We start from the raw sequence: 18,064 nt of genomic DNA on the forward strand, positions 1-18,064 counted from the left end.
CCCCAGTATGCACAATTATCAGTAACTGCCTTGCTTTCCAAGACTTTTATTCTTTCCCCTACAATATTCCTCACTGTTACCAGTAAGTTTGGCTGTCTGAACCGTACATCAAATTTAAAAGGACTCAAGAAAAGAGAATCAGTTCAATGTATGGGAAATCATTTCCTGAAGAGAATTCTTCAATAAACTGCTTATTGGTATCTGTGAGTTCCCGTTTTGTTAAAATAATAGAGGAGCAGCTGACTCTTTTATTATTTTTAAATTTTATTTTTGTGACACAGTCTTGCTCTGTGGCCCAGGCTGGAGTGCAGTGGCACAATCTCAGCTCACTGCAACCTCTGCCTCCTAGCTTCAAGTGATTCTCAAGCCTCAGCCTCCCGGGTAGCTGGGACTAGAGGCACGTACCACAACGCTGGCTAATTTTTGTATTTTTAGTAGAGACAGTGTTTCGCCATGTTGGCCAGGCTGGTCTCAAACTCCTGACCTCAAGTGATCCTCCTGCCTGAGCCTCCCAAAGTGCTAGGATTACAGGCATGAGCCACCAAGCCTGGCCAACTGACTCTTACAGATGGGAATACAGTTATCACCAGGATGGTTGTACCTGCTTACTCTGTACTCAAGATTATCATAAAAGGATTTTTTCTTAGTAAGTAGATAATTTTTTAATCTCTGGAAAACAACTTTCTTCATATGTTTGTATCTTCACAAAGTCATTCTTACAATGTCAGATCTCAATCCTTTAGGCAGTTCAAGATCCACTTCTGAATTTGGGGCAAAAAGAGCACTTGTAATACCTACCGCAGAGCACACTCTGAACGTCTGTATCTTCTGAACTGAATTAAATGTTATATAAGCATTGCTTAAATATTTTTGAATCTTGCCATGGTTCATTTATTCAAAAACAGAAATCTGTCATTGAGACCTGAAGCAAAGGCAATCAAATATGAGACAAAAATCAGCTGCTTACTGGCAGAAAGTCATAATGCTATCAAGTAGGTACATGAGAAATACTTTCGTACAAGAGCTAACACATATAGTACAGGTGGCATTCTAAATACTTTTCATATATTAGCTCGTTTTGGCTTCCTGACAACACTTTTAGGGAGATACTCTTTTTTTTTTTTTCTTTTTGCAGACGGAGTCTTGCTCTGTCACCCAGGCTGGAGTGCAGTGGCCTGATCTCGGCTCACTGCAACCTCCGCCTCCTGGGATCAAGCAATTCTCCTGCCTCAGCTTCCTGAGTAGCTGGGACTACAGGCGCAGGCTGCTACGCCCGGCTAATTTTTGTATTTCAGTAGAGACAGGGTTTCACTGTGTTGGCCAGACTGGTCTCCAACTCCTGAGCTGAGGCAATCCGCCCGCCTCGGCCTCCCAAGGTGCCAGGATTACAGGCGTGAGCCACCACACCCGGCTGAGATACTATTTTTTTTTAAGCCCCATTTTACAGACAAGAAAACTCATGCACAGGGAAGTGGTCACAGCTAGTGACAAGCAGAGTCTGAATCCAAGCCCAGAAAATATATGTGAGGAATTTAGGAACGTGTGACTTTGATTTTTCTCCCCACACAAAGATCTAGTTATCTTGAAACAAACAAGCACATCTGATCTCTTTCTTGCTTAAGCTTTTGAGTTTTCACCGTTAGCCTAGTTGAGCACACCAGGCTAGATCTGTATCTTAAATGCCATTCTCAATGCAAGAAAAAGTCCCGCCCAGCTTTCCTCAACTACCCATGCTTTGAGACCTCAGATTAATCATCTTTTTTTTTTCAAGTTTTCATAATTCCACCTCTTTGCTGTAGCAGTCACTCACTAATTTGTACTATAAGTATCTATTCACAATGCCTTTTCCAAGTTGCCAAAAAAGAGCTCAAGAGAGGGTTCTGAGATCTCATGCGAGAAGGAATTCAAGGCTAGTAGCAGAGTGCAGTGAGAGGAGAGTTTATTAAAAGGTACTCCATTACAAAGTAGGGCATCCCCAGAGAGCAAGAGGAGGCATGCCTTGTCTTTGCTTTAAGCTTTCCTTATATAGAGGTCTTGTCTATGTCAAAAGCTAAGCTGTGTCTACGTGCAGGTGAGCAGACAGCATGACAAAATTTATTATTCTATTGATTTAAAGATAACTATCCTTGACAGTCTAGTGTGTGAATACATCAAGCTTAACTGTAATTATCTTGAAAATATATATTGTTATGGGTATTGGGACATCTGGGCTTTCCGCTTTTGTAGGAGTGTGTCCCTGTAGGTATCTTTAGGCTGTTTCCTCAACTATAAACGTGTTGATTATGGGTTGTGACCGGAACGGAATGTGCCTTGTTAGTCTCAAGATGGAATTGATTTTTGAAGTGGTGCCACTCTGGCTTTCCTAGGCTCCTGCTTCCCTAACACAAGGGATTCAATTCCTTAAGACAAGGACCATGTCTTACTCACAGTTGCATACTCAGTATTTGGCATATGGTAACTGTTTCCTCAATGTATTGAATACAACCTTCCTTTTTAAAAATTTTAGCCCATTGTTTTGGCAGCAAACGAAATAATTGTCTTCTCAAATTTTTCTTTTTTTTTTAATTTGAGACAAGGTCTTGCTCGGTCATCCAGGTTGGAGTTCAGTGACACAATCACAGTTCACTGAAGACTTGACATCCCAGGCTCAAGCCATCCTCCAACATCAGCCTCCGAAGTAGCTGGGACCATAAGTGTGTACCACACCTGGCTAATTTATTTATTTTTCATAGAGACAGGGTCTTGCTATGTTGCCCAGGCTGGTCTCCAAATCCTGGCCTCAATCAGCCCTCCCTCCTTGGCCTCCCAAAATGCTGGGATTACAGGGGTGAGCCACCATGCCCAGCCCTTCAAAACTTTATCACTCACCATTTACCTCATCCAAAGACTTTTAACTCCAATCATATTGTTGGACATCCTCTCAGCACTTATGTAATCTTTTGCAAATTCTAGTTGCAAGTAATGGAGCCAACGGTATTAATTTGGAACATTGTTTTCATTTTCTTTTTCTCCTTTATGGCTCATAAAGCCATAGTTAGGTGACCATCAATCCAATTTAATGTCATTATGTAAGAAGTGTCTACTTTGTGTCAGGCACTGTGTCAGGCACTGTGTTTGCTGCCAGGAATCAGGCAGTGAACAAGGCAGACATGGTACCTGTCATTTTGGAGTTTAGAGTGTAATGAGAAAACAGCAGTGAACAAGTAATTACGGATGTCATGTGTATGAAGAAGGAGGAGGAGGAGGAAGAGAGAGAAGAAGAGGAACAAAGACAGAGAAGAGCACCACCAGTAAGCAGATGTTGCTCTGGGACGGTAAGAAGCTATAAACAAAACTAAGGGTCAAGAAAGGGCTACCAGAAGATGTTACTTTTAAGCTAGGTTTGAAGAATTAGCAGGAGTAGGCAAGTATAACCTCTGTCAGTGTCAGTGATCACACTTTACCTTTCTTCTTCCCTTTCGCCTTACTAAAACACTAAGTATACAGCCAACAAAATAAGTTTTTCACTCTTGATGGCAGTATGATTGGAAAGATGAAGGTTCTATTCTTCTGAGCAGTCTTATTTGCTATCTTTCTATAAGTCTCCATTCTGTTTTTTTCCTCAATATTGTTCATTTGAAATAATATATAAAGGTCAATCTCTAAGAAAGAGTTTATTTGGGAATATGCAGGAATTGCAATTCAGGACACCCAGACCTGGGCAGCACCTGGGTGTGTCCAAAGAACAAAGGGAAAGGCTGAGATTTTATTGGGAAAATGAGGCAAGTACATTGTTTTGAAAGAAAGTTCACTGGTGCTGGCAGTGAATGGCAGGAGCTGGCAAGTTCTGATTGATGAAGTGGCAGCAGTTACCAGGTAAGACATAATCTTAAAGCCACAGGTAGGTCTCTGCGGGTTTTTTGTTGAATTGCAAAAATAGTTTGTGAAACAGGTGTATGGGAACTGGGTGCCCTTTCCTATGACCTCTTGACTGCATTTTAGTTGGTAATGACAAGACTTGACTCCATTTTGTACAATCAACTTTCACAATATCAATTTTAAAAACTAGAAAATATTCATTTGCTAAATCAGAGTTGAACCTAGTCTCCTAGATTTGGGGTGCACCTCATTTTCTGAACTGGGTGGCAACATATATTGAACTAGCCAGTCTCTTCCTCAACCATTCTTCCTCTTGGCACTTCAGGCTTTGAGCCTTGGCTCATTTCCCTAGTTCTTGGAGCACACCCTAGTGATATCCATTGGAATTGTGCCAAGGGCAGCAAAAGAAAAAGCCAGAGCAATTATTAAAATGATTCAACGCAAGGTGAATCTCAGCTGATCCTAAGCCAAGGAGAAGGGGAGTGAGGAGGAGGAAAAAGATTAACTAAAAAATCTGCCTTAAAAGAAGGTTTTCATCATAGTAATATATTGGCCATGAATTACAATAATATGTAATTTATTTACCTATTATTTGTTGTTCTTCCCTTCTCCCCAAAAAGGATTTAACAAAATTACTTCACTGGGATAATTTAAATTGATAAAAATTCTGGAAAGTAAGCCATATGCCTTATGGAAAAAACAATGTATGCCCTTTGATTCAATAATCCCACTTCTGGGAATTCACCTGAATCAGTAAGGGTTCTCCAGAGAGACAGAAGCAACAGGATATATGGAAGGGAATTTATTAGGGAAAATTGGCTCACACTGCCACAGAGATGAAGTCCCACATGCAGGCCGGAGCCATCAGCAAAGCCAGTAGCATGGCTTAGTCTGGAAGCTTCAGATGATGCAGCCCCCAGTTTGAGAACAAAAGCCTGACAGTCCTGGGAGGACCCTGGTGCAAGTCCCAGGGTCCAAAAGCCAAAGAACCTGGAGTCTGATGTCCAAGGGGAGGAGAAGAACAGGCATCCAGATCTGGAAAGCAGACACAGAGCAGACAACAAGGGTCCCCCATCTTCCCCCTTTGTCCCAGCCGGCCCCTAGCTACCTGGATGGTACCTGCCCACACTGAGGACAGATCTTCCTCTCTCAGTCCATTGATTCTTGCATCAGTCTTCTCTGAAAACACCCTCACAGACACATCCAGACATAATGTTTCCCTAGCCATCTAAGCATCCCTCAATCCAGTCAAGTTGACACCTAAAATTAACCATCACAAGTCCACCCCTTGTTAAGCTATCACCCATACACATCTCCTTAAACCATAATTCATCTCCAAATAAAGATAATAAAAATGTCATAATTCCACCTAACATGATACAACTATCCTGTGTACAACCAAAAACACACAAATTCCATCCCCAGAAGAGAAAGTAAACTTCTTTAGTGATGTTTACTCTTCTCCTGATATCCCATAACTTGAATACTGTGATGTAAAATTAACAATACTTAATTAAATACTAACAGTCAATAAATTTTGTTAATGCTAAATGAAAGAGAGGAAAGAAAACAAGTATCTGTGTAAGATGTACGTATCTATGCATGAACGTATTCTTAACAAAATAGGGAGGAAAGAGTCATGACAATTACAGTCCTCAGTTCTGTTAACTGGTCATGTGGGTATAGCCAGTTTTTATAACTACTTTATTCTATTGTATATGCTGTATTCCGTTTGCCTTCAACTTCAGCAAGAACCTCAGCTTGTTGTGGTTCTCTACCTGGTGGGGTGACACAAGCCTTCATTCCTAAAGGGTCTGGGCCATTCGTAGTCCTGCCTGGATTCAGTTATTGTATAATAGTTTCCCACTGACCTTAATTATAAGGCATGGTAAAACTAAGGGACTTCCTGTATTTCAGACAAACTCTTCCTTACCTCCACTGTGGAGTAATAGTACAATTTCACCCTTGGTAGTGCAGATCAATCACCTCAGCCAACACCTTAACTCCTTTCTTAGCCTATGTGGAGTCCACGTTGGCCAGGTGGCAGTTTTAAACTTTCAATTCAGTGAAATCATTGTTGTGTCGGCTGGTAAAAGTATTCCTCCCTCTGGAACTAATGCCTCTAGGCCAGCAGAACATGTCATTGGAACAGAAAACATTTTGCTAGTGGGTCACTAGGGGCAATGGTGAGTGGTGCCACTCCCATTTTCACCCATTGGTTGCTCGACTCATGAGTCCTGGCCATGGGAGAAATAGTATAATATATTGGATGCGGATTCACAGCATATACGGCCTTCTAAAGAACCTTGTTCCAGTCTTGCAAAGTACTGTCACCTAGCTAGCACTGTAACTGTGACTTCAGAAGGTGATTCTGCCATTCTATCAAGCCAGCTGCTTCAGGATGATGGGAAACAAGGTAAAACCGATGAATTCTATGAGCATGCGCCCACTGCCACACTTGTTTGGCTGTGAAGTGAGTTCCTTGGTCAGAAGCAAATGCTGTGTGTAATAACATGATGGTGAATAAGGCATTTGGTAAGTCCATGGTTGGAGTTTTGGCAGAAGCCTTGCATGAATGAAGACAAATCCATATCTAGAGTAAGTGTCTATTCCAGTAAAGACATATGACTGCCCCTTCCGTGATGGAAGCAGTCCATTGTAATCAACCTGCCACCAGATAACTGATCACCCTGGGGAATGGTGCCATATTAGGAGCTCAATGTTGGTCTCTTGCTGGCAGAATGGACACTCAGGAGTGGCTGTAGCCAGGTTGGCCTTGGTAAGTGGGGGTCCATGTTGCTGAGTCCATGCATAAACACTATCCCTGCCACCATGGCCATTTTGCTTATGAGCCCATTGGGCAATGATAGGGGTGGCTGAGGAAAGAGGCCTACTGGTATCCACAGAACACGTCATTCTATTCACTTGATTATTAAAATTCTCCTCTGCTGAGGTGGTCATCCTTTGGTGAGCATTCATATGGCACACAAATATCATCACATCTTTTGCTCACTCAGAAAGGTCTATCCACAAACCTCTTCCCCAAATTCCTTTGTCACCAGTTTCGTAGTCATGTTCCTTCCAAGTTCTTGACCATTCAAACTATTGGCTATAGCCCATGAATCAGCATGTCATCACACATCTGGCCATTTCTCCTTCCAAGCAAAGTGCACAGTGAGGTACACTGCCTGAAATTCTGTTCACAGAAGGATTTCCCTTCACTACCTTCCTTCAGGGATGTTCTAGAAAGGGGCTGCAGTGCTGTAGCTGTCCACTTTCAGGTGGTACTTGCATATATGAAGAACCATCTGAAAACTAGGCCCTAGTCTTCTCTTCCTCTGTCAACTGATCATAGGGTCATCCCCATGAGGCCAAAGGTGCAGGCTGGGAGAGAGAAGAGAGAGAGTGTAGCAGCAGGAAACATAGGCATTTGGGTCCCTTCCTCATGGAATCTCCTTTGCCTTTAGGACCTGCTCAGGCTGATCAATACCCCATTTCCATTTGATGATGGAGTGCTGCTGTACACACCCAACTTTATGGCTTGGTGGGTTAGATAACACCCCATTCATGATAGGCAGTTCAGTTCACATGGTAACTTGGTGGCCCATGATCAAGCATTTAGTTTCTACTAAGGTCCAGTAGCAGGCCAAGAGCTATCTTTCAAAAGGAGGGTAGTTATCTGTGGATGATAGCAGGGCCCTGCTCCAAAATCCTAAAGGCCTCCACTGTGATTCACTGATGGGGTCCTGCCAAAGGCTCCAAACAGCATCCCTATCAGCCACTGACATCTTAAGTACCATTGAATCAGCTGGATCATATGGCCCAAGTGGCAATGCAGCTTGCCTAACAGCCAGGATCTGTTGCAGCCCCTGCACTTTTCTAATCACTCAGTAAATGGGTCAAAGCAACACACCCAAGTGAGGAACATGTTCCTTCCAAAATCCAAATAGGCCCACTAAGCATTATTTCCTGTTTATAGAAGGGGCCAGATGCAAGAACTTGTCCTTCACCTTAGAAGGGATATCTTGACAGGCCCCACACTACTGGACCCCTAGAAATTTCACTGAGGTAGAAGGCCCCTGAATTTTAGTTGGATTCATATCCTACCCTCTGACACACAAATGTCTTACCAGTAAGTCCAGAGTGGTTACTACTTCTTACTCACTAGGTACAATCAGCTTAATGGTGCTACTCCACCACACCCAGCTAATTTTTGTATTTTTAGTAGAGATGGGGTTTCACCATGTTGGCCAGGCTGGTCTCGAACTCCTGACCTCAGGTGATCCACTCGCCTCAGCCTCCCAAAGTGCTGGGATTGCAAGCATGAGCCACTGTGCCTGGCCAGTGTTATTTTATTTTTAATAACAAACAAGTAGAAACAATATAAATGTCCTACATTAAAACAATTAAATTGTTTTGACACAGCCATTCAGTATATTATGAAGCCACTAAAAGCCTAACAATTTTAAAACAAGTAAAAAATGACAAATGATGTAATATTAAGAAAAAAAAGACACAATGTTACATGTACCTACACACACACACACACACACACACACACACACACACCATATAATCCAATTTTAAGTATTTATTCATATATATGCTTAGAAAAGAGGTTACTGGGAAAGACCGCAGCATTTTCAAGGTAAGTAATCCTTGGAAAAAATGATTATGGGTCATTTTAATTCTGGTCTTCCTACTTAAATGTATTTCCTAATTTATACTTCTTTGTATATTTTACAATTAGCAAGTATTACTTTAATTATTAGAAAGAAGCAATGTTAAGGGGGAAAATCTTTCACCTGTATCTATCAGGCTAACCAACTAATATGTTCTTAATGGGAACATTATCCATGACTTAGTAAGGCTTAAAATTAATAATGTTCATTTTTCAATCAAGCTTTCATTCCATCCCTCAACCTGTCAAATTCTAGAATATGTACTGAGTTTACCAGAGTCAAGCAATGTTGTATCAGAAACCTGGCTGTCTTAGTGCCCACAAGCCGCCTGGAAGCTTGGAAGCACCCACAAGCTTGGAAGTGGCTACAGGCGCACTGTGTCATGATTGCCTGGCATTCTGTTTCCATCTGTATCCTTATAACTAACCCCAGCACTTACGCCATCCTCAGCTTTGACTTGATTCCAACCTCATAGCAGGGGTTGGGGGAGGCTGATGAGAGGCAAGGATGGGGAACAAATTAAAGGGGTGGAAAAAGCTCATTTGAGTCCAGGAGTTCAAGGTTACAGTGGGCCATGATCGTACCACTGCACTCCAGCCTGGATGACAGAGCAAAACCCCGTCTCTTAAAAAGTAAAAATCTTAAATTTGGGTTGGCATATGGACGGATGAGGCAGAGGTTAGGGCCAGAAAGAGGTAAAAGAGAACAAAATAGAAATAAAAGAGAGAGGAGTGACAGGTAGGGTATTTTTTTTTAACTTTAATTTCTATAGAGACAGGGTCCCACTATGTTGCCCAGGATGGTCTCCAACTCCTGGGCTCAAGTGATCTTCCCACCTCTGCATCCCACAAAGTGCTGGGATGCGCCACCACACCCAGCTGGGGATAATTTTTAAACAGAAAATGCAGCAGTTGCTCAACTGGCTGCCATATTATAAAAATGATGTGTTACATTATCAGCCTCCTGAATAGCTTGCTATTATTCATGTCCCCATACTCTTATTCATGTCCCTTCCTACTCATGGCGTAAATAATAATAAAAAGATTGCACTATTTTAGTGGCCTCGGGGGACAGTCATATCTCTGAGGCTAACTTCAAAGACGATCCAAAGACCCGTGCTGGTCTAGAGCCACCTTTGATGGTAACAATAGTAGTAACAGTTAATACTGAGTGATGACTAAGTATCAAGAATACTGAGCACATTACATACATCATCTCACTGATCCTCACAATAAACCCATGAGCTAAGCATTATTAATGTCTCCATTTTAGAAACCTAGAAATAATCAATCCAACAAATGATTCAACATTCCTGTCCCTAAAGTCTATCTCTGGCAAAATTATGAGCAACTGAGGGCGGACAGAAAAGGAAAATAGTATTTCCTTAACACCTACGATATGCCAAGTTCACCTCATTCACTGCTCACCAAATCTACAAGGTAGGTAAGTACAAAATACAAAGCTAGAAAGTGACTGAAATTTAAATTTGAAACAAGTTTTAAACTTGTCCTGTGGAGTCCAATCTGAAGCTCAGGGTAGTGAATTATCAGGACACGTTTCATTTTATTTATTTATTTATTTATTTATTTATTTATTTATTTATTTATTTTTTTGAGAAAGGTCTTGCTCTGTCACCCAGGCTGGAGTACAGTAATGAGATCTTGGCTCACTGCAACCTCTGCCTCCTGGGTTCAAGCAATTCTCCTGCCTCAGCCTCCCGAGTAGCTGGTACTACAGGCACACACCACCACACCTGGCTAATTTTTTTTATTATTATTTTTAGAACAGATGGAGTTTCACCATGTTGGCCAGGTTGGTCTTGAACTCCTGACCTCAAGTGATCCGCCTGCCTCAGCCTCCCAAAGTGTTGGGATTACAGACATGCGCCATTGTGCCCAGCCAGGACACTTTTTAAATGTCCTCTAAGGTTAGTGTGAGGATACACCCAGCCTCCTATCATAGCAACTTTCATTTACAAACCAGCCCAAGGAGACACTGGGATTATACAATCTAATCCCGCAGACTTTATTCATTGGTGAAAACCCCTCAACCAAAACCCATAAACACTTCATATGCCAGGCTTTGTGTTGGGCTTAAGGGTTACAAAACTGGATCCATTCACTCACAAAAATGGATCCATATCCTGGAAGGGTGTACTCTTACACATTAGCATAAAACACATAAGCATATGACACCCACCCAATAACTATTAAGCACGACTATGTGCAAAGCACTGTGTCAAACTTCACAGAGCTTGCATTTTCACAGAGAAAACATAACCCACTTTAATCTACTGTTATCTCTAGCTTTTCAGATCATCTGTTAAGTTTGAAGATTAAGGATTCAGTAGAGTAAGTGTAGTTCCAGAGCTGCCAAGGAGAAAGCAGCCAACCAAAAAACTGCGTGTTTTCCTACAACTGGATTGTCCTCACATTTGCCCCTCCCACTGTCACATGACCTCTGCTAAACACATGTTAGGCATCAAGTAAATTTTTGTTGAATGAATGGTTATACCGCTTGAAAGAATAAATACATAAAATCAAATACAGAATTTTAAAAAGCATAGTAGTCCCCCTTATCTGCTGGGGACACATTCCAAGACTTCCGATAGATGCCTGAAACCAAGGACAGTACTGAACCCTATACGTACTAAGTTTTTTCCATACACAAAGTTTATGTATGATAGAGTTTAATTTTATCACATAAATTAAATATGATACATTTTAATTTATAAATGAGGTACAGTAAGAGATTAACAATAATAGAACAATTATAATAATATACTGTAATAAAGTTATGTGAATTTGGTCTCTCTCTCAAAATATCTTATTGTACTGTACTTACCTTTCTTCTTGAGGTGATGATGAAAGAGTACAATGGCTTCATGATGACATGAAATGAAATAAATGATGTAGGCATTGTGATGTAAATGGAAAACTCCAGAAATAATTTCTAAGTTTTAAACTGCCTGCTGTTCTGAGTAGGATGACAAAATGTCTCACTATCCCACTATTTCCAGCCTGGATTGCTATAAATCACTTAGTAGCCATCTCAGTTATCACATCTACTGTTGTGGTATCATAATGCTTATCTTCAAATAATCCTTACCATACTTAATAAAGGCCCCAAAGAGCAAGAGTAGTGATGTAATATTTTCACACCATGGTTGATCAAGGGTAACTAAAACCCCAGAAAGCAAAACCTTGGATAAGGGGGGACTACTGTAATGACAGTCTTATTGTTACCAAATGCTATGATTTGAGTGTCCCCACCAAAACTCATATTGGGACCTTAATTCTCAGTGTAGCAATGTTGGGAGGTGGAACCTTTAAGAAGTGGGGCCTAATGGGAGGCATCTGAGTCACGGGGGCTCCCTCTGCTCTTATAGGCAGCGTGCTGCCAATTCTTGTACAATTCTTGTCCGCGAGTGACCTCTCTCTCTCACGGGAGACCTCTCACATGAGACAGGATTAGTTTCTGAGAGTGAGCTGTTATGGAGTGATTGCAACTCTCATGTCCTGCCCCTTTGCATGTGCTGTCTTCACCCTTGACCTTCTGCCATGTTATGACACAGCACAGAAACCCTCAACAGAAGCAAGCAGATGTTGGCCTCATGCTCTTGAACTTTCCAGCCATCAGAATCATGAGCCAAATAAAACCTCTTTTCTTTATAAATTACCCAGCTCAGGTATTCTGTTATGGCAACACTAAGGAGACTAAAGCACCATGATTTCAGAAAATGAGACTGGCTGAGATCAATGATTAATGCATAAAGGGTAACAGTCACAGTACCGCTGTACTCCACTACCTCTCACCTCTCAAGTTTCTAGTGCTGTAGAAACTTCTACAGCACTAAGGAGAAGGCCCATTTGGTAGACCCAACTTGGATAACTTGGGATGATGGGAGTTAAGACTTTACCTTAATTACTACAGAGACTTATGCTTACATGCCCTCTGGTAGGCTGTGCAGCAGTTAGGGAGTGAGTTCCCTCCTATAGTTGTGAGTACATGCATTGACATGGCTGTCCCTATGCTATGACATGGAAAATATATATGAGCTCCTTCTTTGAAAATATACATTATAGGTGTCTTCTATTTAATTAAAAAGAAACCATGAAATAAATCACTTGTAAATAAAGAATGCTTTCTTTATTCACATGCTGAGTCCTTTATGCTAGCAAGAAAAATAGAGAATATAGAATTTCTTTCTCATGGAGCTAAACAAAGAGTCTACTTGCTGATTAATGAAACTGAGATAAACGCATCACATATTATGTTTGACTATGTTATGTTCTCCATCATAAGATACAAATCTCTTTTTTGTTTTCCTCATTTTCAATCCAAAGAGACAAGGATTTTTGCCAAATTGTTCTACTAATGGAGCCCATCTTAACCCATCTAAGATGTGAACATCTTTATTCTGGTAGACATCAAGGTTTGTGAAATAGATTTTATATATTACCAGCCATCATAGTACATTGTATAGGTGATGGTGACAGAACATAAATTGTACCTGTTATTAATCTCTTCAGATGCAAATTAACTTATATTGAACTTGTGATTTTGTTCTTTTCCAGTTTAAACCAAATTCTTTGTTTCATGAATAAAAAGAAAATTTAGTAAAATTTCCTGTTTTTTTTGTTATAGCTGCTTACAAGGTGAATAAAATAAAAGTGTTTTAGACAGTCTGCAAACAATATAGTTCTGTGCTTTTCCAATATTTTATCCGTTAAAATTCCTGAAGTTGATCATAAAGAATCTACAAGTAAGATAAGTTTGGGGCTGTACTACTACTTCTACTTTCAAAACATGTGGATAACTTTTTTTTTCAGTTTGTTTCAATTAATAATAGCAGCAGCAAGTAATTACCATTTATTGATACCCTGCTATGTTTAAGCACTGTGCTATATGATTTGCAAACATTCATTTAATGTTTATGGTAACCCTGTAAGGCAGGCATTATTTCTGTTTTACAGATGAGGGAACTGAGGCTCAGAGTGGCTACCTGCCACAGAGCATGTGATTGATTTTGTATCACCCCAACCACTGCTTCCTTGTAACTGAATTTCAGCCTCAACAGCAAACTCCTAAGTTTATCAGCAAACTCCTAAGTTGATAACTCCTTAGTTATCAAGCATTAATCAAACTATTAGTTACTATAAAAACTTGTCCTGAAATATTACAATTTAATAAAATTTGGGCAATACCAGATAACATACAGAGACAGAAAAATACTCAGGTGAGGTCATATAAAAGCCAATAATGGGCCGGGTTTGGTGGCTCACACCTGTAATCTCAGCAGCTTGGGAGGCTGAGGAGGAGAACTGCATGAAGCCAGGAGTTCAACACCAGCCTGGGCAACACAGCAAGACTCTTGTCTCTACAAAAATTTTAAAATTAGCTGACTGCAGTGGCGTGCACTGTAGTCCTAGCTACTCAGGAGGCTGAGATGGGAAGATCCCTTGAGCCCAGGAGTTTGAGGCTGCAGTCAGCTATGATGGTGCCATTGCACTACAGTCTGGTTGACAGTGTGAGACCTTATCTCAAAAAAAATTAATGAATAAGGGCCGGGTGCGGTGGCTCACACCTGTAATCCCAGCACTTTGGGAGGCCGAGGCGGGTGGATCACGAGGTCAGGAGATCAAGACCATCCTGGCTAACAAGGTGAAACCCCGTCTCTACTAAAAATACAAAAAATTAGCCAGGCGTGGTGCTGGGCACCTGTAGTCCCAGCTACTCGGGAGGCTGAGGCAGGAGAATGGCATGAACCCGGGAGGTGGAGCTTGCAGTGAGCCAAGATCGCGCCACTGCACTCCAGCCTGGGCGACAGAGTGAGACTCCGTCTCAAAAAAAAAAAAATTAATGAATAAGAAAAAAATAAAAATAAAAGGCCAATAATGCCTAATGTTTTCCCCCTTTTCTGAAAGTAGAAAATTTCCCCCAAATTCTTCTTCAATACCTTTATTTGTTAGTTTTTGCTTTATTTTTGTAATCAAATAACAATACAAAAACACACAAATACCCTGTCAGTATCAGGTGCACCACAATCATGAAAGATAAAATAATTCCCATGCAATTAAATGACCATCAGCTACAGACCTTTGCAGCAGCTACAACTGACCCATTCTGACTTCACATTCATAATATGCATCTCTGCATATTATTCATAAAATATATTCTGAATCCAAAAAATTAGATGAAATCATGGGCAACTCAGGAGTCCTAACCTTCCTACTTGTCTACCTTTTGCACTAGTAGGAAATAAAATGGGAGGAAGGGAATAGGATATATCTAATAATTTCCAAAGCATCATTCCCATAAGAATGAGTAGGGAAGATGGGGCCTCAGTTATCAGATCCATATACCAATTATGTCAAGAGGCAAAAGAAAACTGTCAGTACTGAAGCTAAGAAGTCTCACTACTCCTTAATGGCAAACTGTCCTTGGACACTGGCTCCGAATTAGTGAGTTAATTATTAGAAAAAAAACCAAGTTCTTGAGCTGACCAAGAATTACATAATGGGATAACTTGGGGAAAAGGCTCTTCATTAAAAATTGTAAGACAGAATTCAGGAATCCTGCCTTCTATTCTGGCTTTGGTCAAGACAGTGAGGTCATATCACTAGATAACTCAGTCGGCAGCACATGAATTAGAACACACAATCATTAAAATATCCAATCTCTAAACCCAGTGTCTTCAATACTGTATCCCAGTTCTACTCTATGTTACAATTCCTTTTGGAGAGCAAACCCTCCAGAACACATTTCTACAGTCTTTATAGGAAATATTTATGGGTCTGTCAAGAATAATGATCTTGAATGAAAGAACCTTCTATAATATCCAATACAGCAGCTGCTGGTCACATAGAGCTACTGAACACTTAGAAAGTGGCTAGTGTGACTGAGGAACTGGATTTAAAATTTCAATTAATCTTAATACAAATAGCTACATATGGCTAGAGGCTATGGTATTGGACAGTATAGTTCTAGATGCTACAATAGTTTTATTTTTAGTGACTAAAAATGCATTTGAAAAAAAAAATCTTTTCCTTCTTAAGCCCCAACAAAATAGCCAGGAAATCACATTATTTGCTCAAAAATACCCTTTCTCTGGGTAAACCCCTGAGGCTGGTAACGATGTATCTCTACCTAGTAAATGAAGATAAAATAAAGTAATTCAATAGCAATTCTAGCTTCAGGTTCTCACGGTTCCTTTGCTTACTCTCAGGATTACTCTGTACATTTCTTTTGAAGCTATTACTATCTTACCTTAAATTTTTTAAAGTCCTCCTTTCTTCATCCTTGGTGGATGAATCTCTCACTGGACAGATCCAATAACCTGGTGATTGGGGTCTTCCCATCCTTTAAACTGGGAGGTTGACTTTTTCCAAATGTTTTAACAAACACATCAAAGAAACTTTATAGCACATCAATCACAGAATACCTACATTGTCGTGGTCCGACAAGGAAGAAAAAACCATTCCTTCCTTTGGGACTCAGGAAGATGAATTTGGTACTGAAAATGAAGGGATGAGGGGCACTTCCCCTGAACAGCTTTTCCAAGTCCATTCACAAGGAAAATCCCCAACGTCAGGAGACTCAAAAGGCTTTTCTACATGAATTTTCCGATGCTGACTGAGGTAGGCACTTCTGCTGAAGCATTTCTCACAGCTGGTACATTTGTAAGGTTTTTCCCCTATGTGGGTCCTCCGGTGCCTGATGAGGTTAAAGCTCTGACTGAAGCATTCACCACAATCAGGACATTTATAAGGTTTCTCTCCTGTATGTGTCCTTTGGTGAATCACCAGGGTGGAACTCTGACTGAAAGTTTTCCAGCACTCAGAACATCTGTAAGGCTTTTCTCCTGTATGTGTTCTCTGATGTCTAATGAGATGGGAGCTAAGGCCAAAACTCTTTCCACATTCACAACATCTATATGGTTTTTCTCCTAACTGCATTCTGCATTCTTCTATCACATTGCAGTTCTGACTCAAACTTTCTTCATATTCAGAACTTTCATAGGATTTCTCTCCTGTGTGCATTTTCTGGTGTGTAATAAGGTTTGAACTACGACTAAAATTCTTCCCACATTCTGGACATTGATAAGGCTTTTCTCCTGTATGTATTCGCTGATGTTTTATTAGAGTAGAATTACAACCAAAGCTTTTTCCACACTCAAGACATTTGTAGGGCTTCTCACCTGTGTGTGTCCGCTGGTGGCGAATGAGGCTGGAACTCTGACTAAAACTCTTCCCACAATCAGGGCACTTATAAGGTTTTTCTCCAGTGTGAGTCCTCTGATGTTCTATTAGGACATAGCTATGACTGAAGCCTTTTCCACAGACAGAACATTCATATGGTTTTTCACCTGTATGTGATCTGTGATGCTGAATAAGGTGAGAGCTGCTGCTGAATCTCTTCCCACACTCGGGACATTTATAGGGTTTCTCTCCCGTGTGAGTTCTCTCATGGATAATAAGATGGGAGGTATTGCTGAAGCTTTTCCCACATTCACCACACTGGTAGGGCTTCTCTCCTGTGTGCATTCTTAGATGCTGAATCAGGTGAGAACTGTTACAAAAGCATTTTGCACACTCAGAGCATTTATAAGGCTTTTCTCCTGAGTGGGTCCTCTGGTGAGTACGCAAATGAGAACTGTTACTGAAGCTTTTCCAACATTCGGAACATTTGTAGGGTCTGTCTACAAAGGATGAATTCTGCTGCACACAGGCATTGGTATGTTCTCCTGGGTCCCATTCCTGGTGACTGGGTTTTTCCTCCTCTTCAGCTATAAAATTTCCCCAATTCTCTGACTTGCCATCACTCTCATAGGAATCAGGACACCAAATCTCATCTTGAACCCATGTCAGTGGCATTTCTTTTGCATCCTCATGCTTATAATGTTGTGGTCTATGTCTTTTAGACCATTCTGAAGGTTTCTCTTTAAGTTTATCTGCCTTAGGATTATTGTGGTGAACAGTTTCCAAATTATTCATACTTTCATCTCCTGCAAGAATAAACAAATATTCTAACCATATTCTGCACCTCTGCCAGAGACACAAATTCTAAACTGCAGTGGAAGAGAGGAAATAACACTGTAAAACCTCATAAATATTTCATATAAAAAAGTTTTTAAAGACAGTTTCACTTCTTTTCCTCTGTTTACCAGAAGCAGGTGGATTTTTTTTGTACTTAGCAACTACACTAATGCATTATTTGAACCATTATTGGCAAAGGGAACATCAATCTAAAAAGAAATGCATTAAATTTTGTTCTAGAAGACTTAAGAGAAAAAACAGGATTGATGTGAATAGGAGTGAAATTGAACAGGATACCATCTCAGGTAAAAACTAGACAATAGCTTTGCTAAAATCTGAGCAAATGCTTTAGAAATAACAATAGCCATTATTTATTAAGAACAGTAGCTTTGGATGGGGTATTTCACTAATTCTAAAATATATGTGAAATTGGTATTATTCATTTTCTTAAAGATGAGAACAATGAGGCCAAAATAATTAACACAG

At 40.5% G+C, this 18,064-nt stretch overlaps 1 protein-coding gene across 5 annotated transcripts in view; it reads right to left on the reverse strand.

Annotated features, from left to right (window-relative positions):
• LOC105468468 (zinc finger protein 572) overlaps positions 1-18,064 on the reverse strand; it is a 71,510-nt gene that overhangs the window by 6,801 nt on the left and 46,645 nt on the right. For 4 of the 5 annotated variants that reach the window (XM_011718658.2, XM_071067835.1, XM_071067834.1 and 1 more), the window contains one exon: positions 11,385-17,547. In XM_011718658.2, the coding sequence (XP_011716960.2) occupies positions 16,037-17,547 (1,511 nt within the window). In that variant the 3' untranslated portion in view covers positions 11,385-16,036. Of the gene's footprint in view, positions 1-928; positions 4,894-11,384; positions 17,548-18,064 lie in introns of those variants that run through there. The other variant, XM_011718659.3, reaches the window with a different exon arrangement.

The sequence above is a fragment of the Macaca nemestrina genome, chromosome 8 (genome assembly GCF_043159975.1).
Source record: "Macaca nemestrina isolate mMacNem1 chromosome 8, mMacNem.hap1, whole genome shotgun sequence".
NCBI lineage: Eukaryota > Metazoa > Chordata > Mammalia > Primates > Cercopithecidae > Macaca > Macaca nemestrina.